Below are 15,799 nucleotides of genomic sequence, written 5' to 3' on the forward strand. Positions count from 1 at the left end.
TAGAACTGGGAATACAGATAGAACAGAAGGCCATAGCATCAAACCTAGGTCAAAATCAGAAATTCTGGAGGTGCCCTTTCCTAGTGTTCCCAGAGGACATGGGACCCTGGTAGTCCAAAGGTAGTTGCCAAGGTAGACCTTGACAAAATCAACAACTGACAATGAAAAGTTCTTTGGTGCAAGGATTAGCCATCTGAGAGGGTGAGATAATACAAGAAATTCTCTGCAGGGTTTGAATGTTCCTGCTTCTTTTAGTTTTTCTTCAACTGTGAACATTATATTAAATTTATAGCATTTCATGTCAATATGCATTTCTTTTCTAAGTTATCTGTTTATATCTCCTGGTTTAGTTGAATGTGTCAAAATCAAAGAAAACCCTTCTGCTCTGCTCTACAATTGTGGTATTAATTTGTCCTTCATTCTCTAGAAGTTTTATTTATTTTTTCTTTCTGAGAAAAAAAATCATTTTTCTAATACATTTCCAGAATTCAAGGGTGCCCTTGGTACAATCTGTTAAAAGAAGGCACTTTTAATATAGAAACCATTTTGAACTTTTAGGTGGAAAATGAATGTACAAATGCAGAGAATAACTGAAGTGACAGAGTAACTAGAATAATGCAATAGAAAAACAGAAAAATAATGGATTCTATTCCCCAAACAGTGATATACACAATCTGAGATCATGTTAAGATTACTCACAACATCCATGAGTAGCCTATTAGATTAGATTAGATAACTGAATACCACATGTCCTCCCTCCACCCCCACCTCCCTCCCCCCATCTCCAATCTCAGCACCAGCATCAGGACAGAGTAAGTAAGAGTTCAATAAATTCTGGTGAGTGAAAATATCTATTCTATTACATGTACGGTAATATACTGTAAATAATTGACTGGCTATTACACAAAGAAAAGAGTTATTATCTTTGGAATAATGACCTTTTAAGTAAAAGGTTCTCAATAATTTATTAAAATAGACACCAAAGCTCCTTACCTACTCTTTGAGAAGCACGGATGGGAATTGGAACCATTCTCTGGCTTGGATGATGGCCAATATGACTCATCTCTGCCCTTACCTGGTCAGCCATCTTAGAAATCTTTAAAGTCACATTAAAAATTTTCATTTTCAGTGGAGACGAGACTTTAGTTACAAAGTAGTGCTTTCTCTTCCCTCCTTAGAACCATCTCCCCAAAGGGGATAATTAGGTTGAATGGAGCACATCTATATTCCTGGGCAAGCTTGAGCAAGGCACATCATCTTCAGTAAAATCTCTAAAAATCCTGATTTTAATATCTTGCTGAGTTCTTTGTTTAAGTGTTGTCTTAAAATGGTTCATTTGGGAATGACTGAACAAATTATGACATACAAATGTTATAGACTATTATGCCACAAGTAATGAAGAAAGAAGAGTTCTCTGAAACATAGGAGGGCAGATTAACTTACATAGAATTAAGAAAACAGAACCAGGAGAACAATATATACAGCCACTACAATAATGCAAATGAAGACAACATTAGCAGACAATAGAATCTGAATGAAATGACCAATGTTGGTTCCAGAAGTTTGGTGTTTTTCTTTGTTTTCTGTTTCTGCAGGGCAATGAGGGTTGAATGACTTGCCCAAGGTCACATAGCTAGTAAGTGTCAAGTGTTTGAGGCTGGATTTGAACTCAGGTCATCCTGAATCCAGGACTGGTGCTTTATCCACTGCACCACCTAGCTGCCCCCCAGAAGTTTGATGTCAAAATATTCTTCTTGGCAGAGAGGTGAGGGACTTTAGAGGAGTGGAACAATTAATCCTACCTGGTCAACTGACCTTTTGCTTCCTAGATTAGATGGTTTGGCTTTACTGTTTTATAATATTTTTATTCTTCAGAGAGAAGGAACCATGCAAAAGTTAATGGGAAGTAATTTTAATATAAGGATATGGACCACACCTGTGATTATCATTGGGATAGAGAAGCCTAGGTGAGGAGACTCCCTCCCCCACTGCACCTTCTCTTCAATTTATAATTAGAGAGTTGCCTAAAGAATGGAGAGTCATTTCCCCAGGGACACGGCAAGGTGTGTGTAAGAGGAAAGACTTTAAAAAAATTTTTTTTAATTTTTTGTGGGGCAATGAGGGTTAAGTGACTTTCCCAAGGTCACACAGCTAGTAAGTGCCAAGTGTCTGAGGCTGGATTTGAACTCAGGTTCTCCTGAATCCAGGGCCAGTGCTTTATCCACTGCGCCACTTAGCTGCTCCAGAGGAAGGTCTTTGATCCAAGTCTCCATGGACTTTGAAGTTTGTTCTCTACCTACCACACCATACTATTTCTCAATTTTGGTATAAAAACAATAAAAATCTGTAAAATACACTGTCATGGAAGAGATCCTGGTTTTTTGGAATCAAGTTCATCTTACTTGTGGTAAGAGTTGTAAATTGTGTTGATCCAATACCATGGGCAAGTTTCTGGTTACTAATATAATCACTGTATACAAATGGCTAGTAAAGAGTACAAATAGCAACTAAAACTCCATTATTTGAGGTGGGAATAGTTTCTTCCTCCCTTGAGAAATTTCAAATGCTAAAGAATATATGCCATCCAATGTATGTCCTAGTCACCATTCCCTACTGGTGTTAAATAAGACAAGAGCAGAATGTGGCAGAAAGAACCCTATAAAGGGAAGGTATTCCGTTAGGTAGAAATCAGCACTGTCATACTTAAAAGAGTATAGTGTTAGTTGATGGGCATACTAATGACCTTAAGGTAAATATATGCCTAAGCCAACCTATTCCTGTTTATCAAGAAACTTTTGTGTTTAGCGTGCTTTGTTTGGTGTCAAGTGCCTAAAAATGATCAAAGAGAGATTTATTTTCAATTGGTTTAGGTTTAGTGTAGTATCAGCCTAATTTACACAATATCTGTAAAACACACCTTCTTCATTCTCATTTCTATATTTTCTGTTCATGTTGAACAACTTCCTTTCTCCCCAACCCAGAAATGTCCCCTTCCCCACCCCCACCTCTCTGCCTCTCCAAATTATATCCATCCTTTAGGGGCTAGTCAAATTTCCCCTTTCCCATGAAGCCTTTCCTAATGTCTCCCTCCTCTTCAATCCTTGAACACTTATTGCCTGTACTACTGGGCATTTGTCCAATAGAGCCTTATATGACTATTTATCTTTTCACATGTGGCTGTTTTGCCTCAAGGTCAGGGATCACATTTTAAATCCTTTTATATGCCCCAACAACACTTAATGCAATGCTATATAGAAAACAAGTTTTCAAGAGGTATGGTTTCTTTCATCAATAAATACAACTGATTTTGTTTTTATTCATGGCAATGAAAATTGACAATTCATAGGGGCAGCTAGGTGGTGCAGTGGATAAAGCACCAACCCTTGATTCAGGAGAACCTGAGTTCAAATGTGGCCTCAAACACTTGACACATAGTAGCTGTGTGACTCTGGGCAAGTCACTTAACCCTCATTGCCCTGCAAAAACCCCAAAACAACAACAACAACAAAAGAAAAACCAAAAAAAGACAATCCATGAATGGTTATATATGACATCATGGTATAATCAATGGAGTGCTGGACTTGAATTCTGGGTTCAAATCCTGCCATGGATACCTACTAGCCATGTGATCATGAATAAATTATTTAGTATTGCTAATGTTCAGACCATTCTCCAAGGTTATTAAGGCATAGATGGATAAGGGTTTGTGTTGGCAAAAGCAGCTCCCAAGCTAATAAGATCATGGGTCCTAGAGAGGTTGATTGATCATTAATGATAACTCATTTTTTCTATAGCACCTTTAAGGTTTGCCAAGGGTCTTTCTTATAATGACTGTATAAGAAAAATCATCCCAGTTGTATCATCTCATTTTACAAGATCAGAGAGGTGAAGGGATATGTTCAAGGTCATAGTAAGTCCAAGGACCATAGAATCTTAGAGTCTTCATAGGATTGGTGACCTAGAACTGAAACAGACCTCACAAGTCATCTGGTACAACTTGCTAATCTTATAGTTGAGAAAACTGAGGCTAAGAGGATAAGGGACTTTCTAAAAAGTAGGTAAGTGCTACCAGTGAAATTTGAACTGAGATTCTTTGATTCCAGGATCAGTACTCTTTCCACTGTGCCCTGATGCCTCCACACCTCTTCATTTTATGCTAGAAAAGAGAGTTAAATGATTTCTCCAAAGAGGAAGACATAGCAGTACTACTTTCCATGGACTATGCCTGATAAAGTTCAGTAACTGATCTACCTGTAAAAGTCACCATCACCTGCATTTATTCAATGAGGAAAGAAAATAACATTGTATGTCTGTTTGCAATTATACCTACAGGTTCAGCAGCAGACCATTCTAGGAACTCTTATAATCTGAATTTTCCTAAGATTTAGAGTTCGGAAGGAGCCCTAAGGATCATTTAACTGTCATTCATCACCTTCCTCCCTCCATTTTTAGATTGGGGGGGGGGGGATGGAGAGGGAGAGAGGGAGGGAGGGAGGGAGAGAGGGAGGGAGAAGGAGAGAGAGAGATTGAGATTGATTGATTGATTGAAACTGGCTCCTGAACTCCAAATCCAGTGTTCTTTGGAGTCCATCACACTGCCGACTTCAACCCAGCCAGATGTCATAATAGAATAAGTCATGCTTCTAAGTTTCTACCAGTTCGGCTACTATGTATACAGAAAGTACTTAGCAGAGTCATCGCTCAGGAACATTAAGTATGCCAAGTTTGTTTATGAATACCTGCTAACTACCTTCTGGGTATCTCCCTACATTTCTGATATTTATTGCATCCTTAACCTTTGGAGCCTCCCATGTCAGCCTATTAAAATTTTCCTAGTTTGTTTTTCATACTCTCAGTATCTTCTCTTTGATGAGCTAGTTACTAGGACAAACTGATACATTGTGATATAGTTTATGGATCAAGAGAGCCATCACAGCATCATATAGATAACAAAGGACTGGGTTAAAATTCCAGCTCACTCTTATGAGCAACTTGACCCCAGACAGTAGCCAAGCAAAATAATAATACCCTAACTACCGTGTGTGTGTGTGTGTGTGTGTGTGTGCATGTGAGGACATATGATTTATAAACATTAAAGCTCTATGAAAGTATGAGTTATTTTTATTTGCAGTGTGGTATACTGGATAGAAGACTAAACTAGATGCAGGAGTCTTGGATTCGAGTTCTAGTTCTGTCATAGAAGGCAGTATGGGGCAGTGGAAAGAGCTCTGAACTTGAGTCATGGAAGTTGAGGGGTTTTTTTTTCCTCTCACTTTTGTCTATTACTATCTGTATGACCCTGGGGAACTCAGCTTCTCTGGGCTCAGTTTCCTTATCTGTAAAGTAAGAGAACTGGAAGAGATAACCTCTAGGGTTCATTCCAGCCTAGATCTATGATCCCATACTTGAGTAGCAAGGGCAACTCAAGCAAAACACTAAACTCATCTGTAACTAGAGGAGGTTGGAGCAGAAAAGTGAATGTTAGAATTCTACAGTTTTTATCAAAGCATTTGATAAAATATTTCATTCTATCTTTATGAAAAAGGAAGAGGGATGTAAACTACGCAATAGTATGGATGCAGGATTGGTTGAATAGCTAGTTGGTCCTAAAATGGATGAACAGACCTAAGAAGCAGTCATTCATTAATAATTCCATGTCATCTCTTAAGGGAGTTTATAGTGAAGTGCACCAGGTGTACATCCTCTAAAGCTGGGGTAATTAACATTTTTATCAGTCTCTTAGCTAAAGTTAAAGGCAAATCAAATCTGCAGACATCAAATTATAAGAGTAGCTAGCATTCTGGATAATAGTCAGAATTGAAAAAGATCCTGATTGGCTAGAAGACCAGGATAAATCTAATAAGATTAAATTCAATCAGGACAAATACGAAGTCTTAAACTTAGGTTTAAAAAGTCAATTTCAGGGGGCAGCAAGGTGGCACAGTGGATAAAGCACCGGCCTTGGATTCAAGAGGAACTGAGTTCAAATCTGGCCTCAGATACTTGACACTTACTAGTTGTGTGACCCCAGGCAAGTCATTTAACCCTCACTGCCCTGTCCAAAAAAATGTCAATTTCACCTGAACAAGATGAGGGGTGGCTAGGCAGCAAAGTTACTGAAAGGCTGGGGAGTGTCCAGCAGAGATCAGCAAGGCTAGTGAAAGGTCTCAAGGTCATGCCATGAGGATGGATAACCATTTGATGAGGATGTTTTCTAGGGTTCTATTTTTTAGGATTGGGTTGGACTACATGACCTTAGAGGTCTCTTCTATCTCTGTGATTTGGTGATTCTGTAACCAAACAGTTTCTAAGGTCACCCTCCAGCACAAGATTTTAATGTGTCCAGGGAAGTAAAAAAGAAAAAGGCTCTTTCCTTTTATTTAACAGCTGCATTTTCATAGATGCCTCCTAGAAATGAAGCCTTAACCCAAAGGAGTGACAATGACAATAGGAATTTCAGTACATTAGGGTAGATTTTGGAGGGGTTGGGAGGGTACAAGGAAAACCGGAGGTAGCAGCGTGATACAGTAGAAAGAACACTGGGTTTGGAATCAGAAAACCTAAGTTCATGTTCCCTCACTTACTAGTCTTGGGCAACTCACTCCACCCTTTGGATCAGTTTCCTCATCTGTGAAATGACAAGGTTGGGCCATATGAACTCTAAGTCCCTTACAGTTTAATGTCTTTTGCCCATCTGATTTTCAGCATTCCTCAAGTATTCACTTTGAGAGTGACCACCTCTGGGAGAGCATTGCCAAAATCACTCTGTAACAAAGTGACAAATGACACCTTTGTCCAGGTGTTGCTAAAGGGCCCACTCTTCCAGGACTATTCCTGGGTGGGTGGGGGAGGCAGTTTATAGTGATCAGCAGGTCAGAGCACTTACACACTTACCAGAATGAGACTGGAACCACAGCAAAGCACTGTTGTACCCCAAAGTAATCAAGATAGACTCTCTCCCCACTCGGCAGCATTCCGTATCTCCATTGACCAAGCACTTAAAGACACAGACACCATCAGCTGAAAAGAGGAAAGAGAGAAAGAGAGTAAGAAAACACTTTATTTTTGGATCACTAGATCAGTTAAAAACTTTTCTACATTTTCATACTGGTCAGATGAGAAAGATAGGTTTCCTTTTCAACATGCCTTCACTTTGTCCCCCATTTCAGTCCCTTGGCTATAATGATCAGGGTGAGACTTCCTCTGAGGCATATGGAAGTTGACAAAATACATAATAAAATGGAAGAATATCACTGCATGCTCGTTTGATGACCACAGGTATGGATGGGTTTGTAGGCAGACCTGGAGTAGTCTGTGGCCTGAGGAAAAAGAGAGTGCTGTGAAAAGGTGGAAGGGACATATGGATTGAGAGACTTGAGTTCAAATATAAGCTGTGCTATTTACTGTCTGCGTCACCTTAGGCAAGAAGCTTCAGTTCTCTGGGCCTCAGTTTCCCTATTGATTTATGAGGAAGACTCCATTCATTTGTAAAATGAGGGAAATAACTAGTATCCTAGGGGCAGCTAGGTGGTGCAGTGGATAGAGCACCGGCCCTGGAGTCAGGAGAACCTGAGTTCAAATCCGACCTCAGACACTTAACACTTACTAGTTGTGTGACCTGGGCAAGTCACTTAACCCCAATTGCCTCACCAAAAAAACAAAAAAACAAAAAAACAAAAATTAAAACAACCCCCCCCGAAATAACTAGTATCCTTCTGGTTAAAGTGCTTTGCAGCCCTGAAAATACCATAGACAAATGGCCTAATTGTTATTCTTGACCTTTGAAGCAAGTCAATATTCCTGAGCTTCAGGTTCTTCCTTTGTAAAATAATGGGGTTGTGCTAGATAATCTATCACTAGGGTCTCTTCCAGCCCTAGCCCAAGATACTCCATAAACAAAACAATCCCTAAGCCTACACTTTCATCCATGAACATTGGAGAAAACATTGCCCTAAAGCATAGTATTGTAAAAGGTAGTGAGCTTAAGGAGGGGGGAAAGGTGTCCCAGGAAAGTGGTTAGCAGTGGGGCATTGAGTCTTATGCATGTTGGCATCTCAGTTTGCTCCCTTAGCAGATAAGTGCTTTTCTCCCTGGGACGATGATTGGCTAATTATGATTATGCAACTCATTCTTTCCATTGATTCTAGTGTTTGAAAATTGACTAAGTTCCTTCTTTGAGGAAAGTAGGTGCTACAGTATACATAGAGCACAGGACCTGGAGTCAGGAAGACCTGATTTCAAATCCTGACTCAAACACTTACTAACTGTGTGACTCTGGGCAAGTCACTTATTCTCTGTTTGCATCAGTTTCCTCAACTATAAAATGGGGGTAATAATATCATCTACCTCCAAGGGTTACCGTGAGGATCAAATAAAATAATATTGGTAATGCACTTTGCAAACCTTACAATGTTCTATAAATAATAGCTATTTTATTATCTTTGACCTGTCAGAGCTCTATTATTTGGTTGTTAGTCACCATCCTTAACTTTCTCCAACCTCCCTTAAAAGAACAAATGTGACATTGTTTTGATTTAATTGAGAAAATCGATTATGTATGGAACCACTTAGCTAGCTTCTTTTTTTTTTTTTTTTTAGTGAGGCAATTGGGGTTAAGTGACTTGCCCAGGGTCACACAGCTAGTAAGTGTCAAGTGTCTGAGGCCGGATTTGAACTCAGGTACTCCTGAATCCAGGGCCGGTGCTCTATCCACTGCGCCATCTAGCTGCCCCCACTTAGCTAGCTTCTTGAAGGGACTTAGAAGTTTCCTAATCTATTTTTTTTCATTTTACAGTTGAGAAAACTGAGACTCAACAAAATTAAAGATATTAAACATGGTATTAAAGGTATTAAAGTTGGTATTTAAGCCCAGGTCTTTTGACCTAATATCCAATGTTCTTTTTCTACTATAGAAAGACTACTTCTTTGAGATTTTAGGAGAGGATGAGAGAAAGAACTTAGTGATATCCACATGACTTTTGTACCTCCAAATACAAAGATAAGAGGAAGAGGAAGACTTTTAAACTTCTATTGTATGGAACCATCCTCTGTTGCAAAACACACTATTAAAACAAGAAAATTATTTTAAAAATGTTTTCATTCATCCATTCTTTCCACTGGAGGAATTATTCTAGATTTTTACAAACTATCTTGGCTATTTAAACAGTACCAATATTTTGAAAACACTTTCCTGGTAGCAAACACTTGTATGTTTTGGTTACTGATCTCGCCAGTCAGAGCCCATCAAGGAAAGGGTATTTCCTTACAATGCAGCAGGAAACTGAAGAAGAATAAAGACCATAGATTTGGCTGAAAGGCCAAAGGCTACTTCATAGAGCATAATTCCAGTACAGTGGTAGGGACAAAATCCTCCTGCTGGAAGTTATGGAGGGATGATATGTCGAGGAAATAGAGATGATAAGCATAGAAAACTCTTTCAGAAGTTTGCCTTTAAAAGGAAAGAGAAATCAGGCTGTTGTTAGAAGGGACCCTAGGGTCAAAAGAAGAATGAGCCATGAAGGAGACATACATTTGTTGTATCTCCTCTTTGTAGCACAATGCCTGCAGAGTTCACAGTAGGTGTTTAATAAATGCCTATTTATTTATTGATGGATTCAAGACAGATGGTCTAAAGGAGCCTGTAGAGAAGAAATTTAAGATACTGATTATGAAAAGATAAGTGTGGGGAGCAAAATATCTTGAGAATTTGGACATATACATAGAGCTTTCAGGGGCCTTGTCCAACTTCTTTGTTTTGTGGATGAGGAAATTGAGGTCAATTACTTCTCTCAGGACTTGAGGTCCAATCACTTCTCTTCTATGGATACACTACTAGTGGCAGAGGCAGAATTTAAACCCAGATCTTCTGATTTCATGTCCACTGATTTTGCAACTAGGCACGGATGGAATTGTTAGTTGGTAGGAAGATTGATCATAAGTCTGGAACTTAAATAATAATGATGATGATAATAAGTGCTTTATAATTATTATCTCATTTGATCCTTATAAAAACCCTGAGAAGCAAGTACTATTATCATGCCCATTTTACAGATAAGAAAACTGAAGCAAACAGGGGGGTAAGTGACTTGCCCAGGGTCCCATGACTAGTAAGTATCTGAGGCCAGATGTGAACGCAGATCTTCCTGACTCCAGGCCCAGAGTTCTATCCACTTAGCTAGCTTCTTTTTTTTTTTTTTTTTTTTTTTTAGTGAGGCAATTGGGGTTAAGTGACTTGCCCAGGGTCACACAGCTAGTAAGTGTCAAGTGTCTGAGGCCGGATTTGAACTCAGGTACTCCTGAATCCAGGGCCGGTGCTCTATCCACTGCGCCATCTAGCTGCCCCCACTTAGCTAGCTTCTTGAAGGGACTTAGAAGTTTCCTAATCTATTTTTTTTCATTTTACAGTTGAGAAAACTGAGACTCAACAAAATTAAAGATATTAAACATGGTATTAAAGGTATTAAAGTTGGTATTTAAGCCCAGGTCTTTTGACCTAATATCCAATGTTCTTTTTCTACTATAGAAAGACTACTTCTTTGAGATTTTAGGAGAGGATGAGAGAAAGAACTTAGTGATATCCACATGACTTTTGTACCTCCAAATACAAAGATAAGAGGAAGAGGAAGACTTTTAAACTTCTATTGTTGTTCAGACATGTCTGACTCTTTGTGACTCCATTGGGGGTTTTCTCGGCAAAGATACTGGAGTGGTTTGCCATTTCCTTCTCCAGCTCATTTTTACAGATGAGAAAACTAAGGCAAACATGGTTAAGTGATATGCCCAGGGTCACAGAACTAGGAAGTATCTGAGACCAGATTTGAACTCAAGTCTTCCTGACTCTAGGCCTAGAACTATCCACTGAGATGCCTAGCTGCCCATATAAAATCAGCAATGATAAGGCGATACAATAAGCCTACAAAGTCATTACAACTTTGTTCTAATAAGAAGTAACACATTTTAGTTTTAAGAATCTCACAGTCTTGAACCTCCATGGCCCCATCAACAAATACCAAGTAGTTTGGGTTGTAATTAGGGAATGCCCCAAGAAACACTGCCTCTGGCAGGGCAATTGTTGGCATCTGGTATCATGTGATGAGGAAATGTTCTAAGCCTCTCCTAATTAATCTAACCATTCTCCAACCTCCTCACAACATTCTATGACCTACTCCTGATTATCTACATGCTTCAACAATCATTGTAATTACCACACTTCATCGCATAGAAGGAAGTGACCCAGAGAATAACCAAATGCAGACATCAAACTTCCTAAATTAGCATCATTTTGTATCTTTTAGATTTGTTTTCTGTTCAATTGTTGTGACCCCAAAGATCTATCACCTTGTGGCCAACCCTCTGATGACGGCTCTCTGAATTCTTAACTGGGTTGTTCCTTGGAAGACAGACACAGTTGGTCTATTTTTGACCTTGTGCCAGAAACCTTTCTGGCCTAGTGGGAACAAGTAGGTTCTACTGGTGGAACTTTCAAAACTCAGAGTCCTCCACACACCATAATAAGGAATCAGATAAATACTGACTTGTAGCAAAAAATAACTTGTGTTCACATAACACAATAAAGTCTGCAAAGTGATTTACATAGGCTTTCTCATTTGACCCTCACAACAATTCTGGGAATTAGGTGTTATTGCCTCAGTTCATAGATGAGAAAACTGAGGTTGACAGAGATTAAATAACTTGTTCAGAGTCAATAGTTAGTTAAGTGTCTGATGCAGGATTCCAACTCCAGATTTCCAGACTCCAAATCTAAAATTATCCACTGTGCCACTGAGCTGCCCAACAAACATCAAGGCACAGAAATTACTGGTAGGATTTGATAATTCCTGAAAAAAAGTTAGGGGGTTTTTAGGGCTTATTTATCAGCCTCTCTCTCACTTTCTCTTTCCCCACATATACATACACACACACACACACACACACACACACACACACACACACACATATATATACACATACAAAAAATAAGACATTTATAATTTCTCTTTTTAATAAAAAATCAGTTTGGGAACTGTACATTTTAAAAAGTAACTGTAGGGGGCACCTAGGTGGCACAGTGGATAAAGCACTGGCCCTGAATTCAGGAAGACCTGAGTTCAAATCTGGCTTCAGACACTTGACACTTATTAGCTGTGTGACCCTGGACAAGTCACTTAACCCTCATTGCCCCACCCCCAAAAAAGTAACTGTAGAGAAAAAGAAAACAGAAGAAGCACATTAAACTTAAGCCAATCAATCAATAATAATACATAAGCATTTATTAAGCACTATGTTCCAGGCACTATACTGAGATGAAAGACATCTGCCTTTAAGTAGCTTAGACTAATGGAAAAGACAACATGCAAACAAATACATTCAAAGCAAGCTATATACAGGATAAATGGGAAATAATTAACAGAGGGATGGTACTAGAATTAAAATAGTTGGGGAAGGCTTTCTGTAGAAGGTAGGACTTTAGTTGGGGCTTAGAAGAAGCTAGAGAGGCCAGAGAGAGATGTTAAGACTAGAAAGATAGGATAGGGTTAGGTTATAATGGGCTTTGAATACCAAAACAGAGCATTTTGTATTTGCTCCTGGAGGAAATATGAAGCCATTGGAGTTTATTGCTGGGGAGGGGGAGGAGGAAGTAAGGGGAGGATTTGTGTGGTCCTGCACTTTAGGAAAATCACTTTGGTGACTGAATGGAGGATGGATTGCAATGGGGAGAGACTTGAGGCAGCCATACTTACTGGAAGGTTATTACAATAATCCAAGCATGGGGTGATGAGAGCCTGCACTAGGGTGGGGGCAGTGTCACAGGAGAGAAGGGGATGTATGTTGCAAAGGTGAAATTGACTGGCTTTGGTTATGGAGAATAAGAGATAGTGAGGAAACCATGATGACTCCTAGGTTGTAAGCCTGAGGGACTGGGAGGATGGTGTTGCCTGCTTATACTAACAGGGAAGGTAGGAAGAGCAGGGTTATGGGGAGAGGTAATGATTTCTGGTTTTGGACAGAGTTTAAGATGTCTACTGGACATCTAGTTCCAGATGTCTGAAAGTCAGTTGGAGATGTGAGATTAGAGGTCAGCAGAGAAAATTAGGGCAGGATAGGTAGATTTGAGAATCATCTGCATAGAGATGGTAATTAAATCCATGGGAGCTGATGAGATCATCAAGTGAAGTAGTATAGAGGGAGAAGAGAAAGAGCACATAGGACAGATACTTATGTAGGATACTTATATAGAGGGAATGGTCTTGAGGAAGATCCAGCAAAAGAGACAGAGAAGGAACAGTCAGATAGGTAGGAGGTAAACTATGAGAGAAGAGTATCAAGCGGAAGAGAGTGATCAACAGGGGCAAAGGCTGCACAGAGGTCAAGAAGAATGAGGATTGAGAAAAGGCCACTGGATTTGGCAACTAAGATGAGTAGTAACTTTGGAGAGAGCAGTTTTGGTGGCATGAGAAGACTGGAAACCAGATTGTAAGAGGTTAAAAAGAGAGTGAGCAGAGAGAAAGTGGAGGCACCTATTGTACATGGCCTTTTTGAGGAGTTTAGTCACAAAGGGCAGAAGAGATATAAAATGATAGTCAGCAGAGATGGAAAGATCAAGTGAGGGTTTTTTCAGGAACATGTTTGTAGGCAGTAGGAAATGAGGCAGTAGAGAGGGGGAGATTGAAAATGAATGATGTCTTTGCCAAGAGAGATCACTGATCTCTCACTGATGATCACTGATGATGAAACATGCTATCCCCCTCCAGATAAATGATGGACTCAGAATGGAGACTGAAGCCTTTCTTTCTTTCTGATAATTTGCTAGCCTAATTAATAAATTGATTCTTAATTACCCATAAAAAAAGAAAATAAATGAAAGTGAGGGGAATGACAGAAGGGACAATCTGTTGGAGGAGAGAGGATAGTGGGACCACTTGAACAGGTAGAGAGGTAAGCCTTGAAAAGAAGTAAGGTACTATATGATCTGACAGGGGTAGAGGTGAGATCTGAAGGTATCTGAATTGATAGGAGACAAAGAAGAGGGGAGAAGAGGGAGTTCATAGCAAATGGCCTCAATTTTCCCTCCAAAATCTGAGACACAGATTTCAGCTGAGTGGGTAGGGAAAGGGACAGCCATGGGAGGTTTAAGGAGGAATAAAAAAGTTTTTGAAGAGCCACTGTGGAGCCTAGGATAGTGGTTTGATAAAGGAGGTATAGTACTGTTGTCTAGCAGTAGTGAAGGCCCAGTAGAGGTTATGTAACATAAATTTGAGGTGGATTCAGTCAGAATTGTCGTGTAATTTTCTCCACCTTTGTTTAGCAGCATGTGTTTAGGAGTGATGGCAATGAAGGATGGGAGTTATTCAAAGCTAAAATTTGGCTAGGCATTATCAGCAATGATAAGGGGTGTAGGAATTCAAGAGAGGAAGATAGTGAAGAGTTGAATTGGTTCATACAGGAGTCAAGATGGGAAGAGGAGGAAAGAGTGGCTAGAATACAGGAGATGATCTTGAAGAGAATTGAGGGGTCCAGGGATTGGAGATTACAATGTGGATGAAGAGTAGGGTTATGTAAAGGAAGGCAGAGTGAGAGGTGAAAAATCAATAGATTTATGTTCAGAAAAGGGAATTTTAGAATTCTTGAACATGGTGGTGATACATTTGTGAGTGAGATCAAGATCAAAGGTATGACTATGTTTGTGTGTGACTGAGGTGGAGTGGAGGAATAGATTTAAGGTGAGGAACTGAGAGGTAAGGGTATTTGAGGGAGAATATGTATGTTCCCCTCATATGAGGACAGGAATTATGGAAGAGAGAAAAATTGTAAATCAGGTGTCAAACTCATTGAGAAAGGAAGAAGGTCTGTAGATAACAGCTACCAGGATTTTGAATGGACTTTTGAAATGTAGCTTCTCTGGGATGTGTTCAATTCAACTCAACAAATGTCATGAAAGCTTCTTTGCATCCACACTATCTTGGGCATCTAGGCAGTCACATAGGTCATTCTCATTCAGGATCTCATCTTTTCTGTCCCCTTTGGACTACTATTAACATTCACCCCAGTAGGTCTCCCAAACTCACTCACTCCTCTTCTTCTCTCTAGTACATTCTGCACATGGCTGCCAAAATCATTTCCCTAAAGCATGCATTTGACTGTATTACTTTCTTGTTCAGGAATCTTCATTAGCTGTTCGCTGTAGAATCAGACACAACTTTGGTATCTGAAGTCCTTTGCAATCTGTCTCCAGTCTACCCCTTTCTACAGGCTAATGTTCTAGCCCAACTGTCTTACTTGCTTTTTCTTTATGAACTTGATGCAAAGTGAAGTGAGCAGTATTAGGAAAACAATTTTTACAAGAAGAGCAATATTGTAATGATAATCAACTGTGAAAGGCTTATTATCAACTGATCAGCACAATGACCCACCATAATTACAAAGGACTCATGATGAAACATACTATCCCCCTCCAGATAAATGATGGACTCGGAATGGAGACTGAAGCCTTTCTTTCTTCCTTCCTTCCTTTGTTTCTTCCTTCCTTACTTCCTCCCCCCCATCTCTTCCTTCCTTTTATTTTGTTTTTTCAATTTTTTTTTTAAGTAAGGCAATTGGGGTTAAATGATTTGCCCAGGGTCACACAGCTAGTAAGTGTTACATGTGTGTCTGAGGCCGGATTTGAACCCAGGTACTCCTGACTCCAGGGCTAGTGCTCTATCCACTGCACCACCTAGCTGCCCCTTTCATTTTTGTTTTAAGAATATGGTTAATGCAGAAGTTTGTTTTGCATGACTTCATATTTGTAACGGGTTTTGTT

At 39.5% G+C, this 15,799-nt stretch overlaps 1 protein-coding gene across 3 annotated transcripts in view; it reads right to left on the minus strand.

Annotated features, from left to right (window-relative positions):
• LOC122736007 (histone-arginine methyltransferase CARM1-like) overlaps window positions 1-15,799 on the minus strand; it is a 271,431-nt gene that overhangs the window by 151,440 nt on the left and 104,192 nt on the right. For all 3 annotated transcript variants that reach the window (XM_043977993.1, XM_043977980.1, XM_043977985.1), the window contains exon 2: window positions 6,895-7,020. In XM_043977993.1, coding sequence (XP_043833928.1) covers window positions 6,895-7,020 — 126 coding nt within the window. The remainder of the gene's footprint in view (window positions 1-6,894; window positions 7,021-15,799) is intronic.

Source organism: Dromiciops gliroides, chromosome 1 (assembly GCF_019393635.1).
Source record: "Dromiciops gliroides isolate mDroGli1 chromosome 1, mDroGli1.pri, whole genome shotgun sequence".
Lineage (NCBI taxonomy): Eukaryota > Metazoa > Chordata > Mammalia > Microbiotheria > Microbiotheriidae > Dromiciops > Dromiciops gliroides.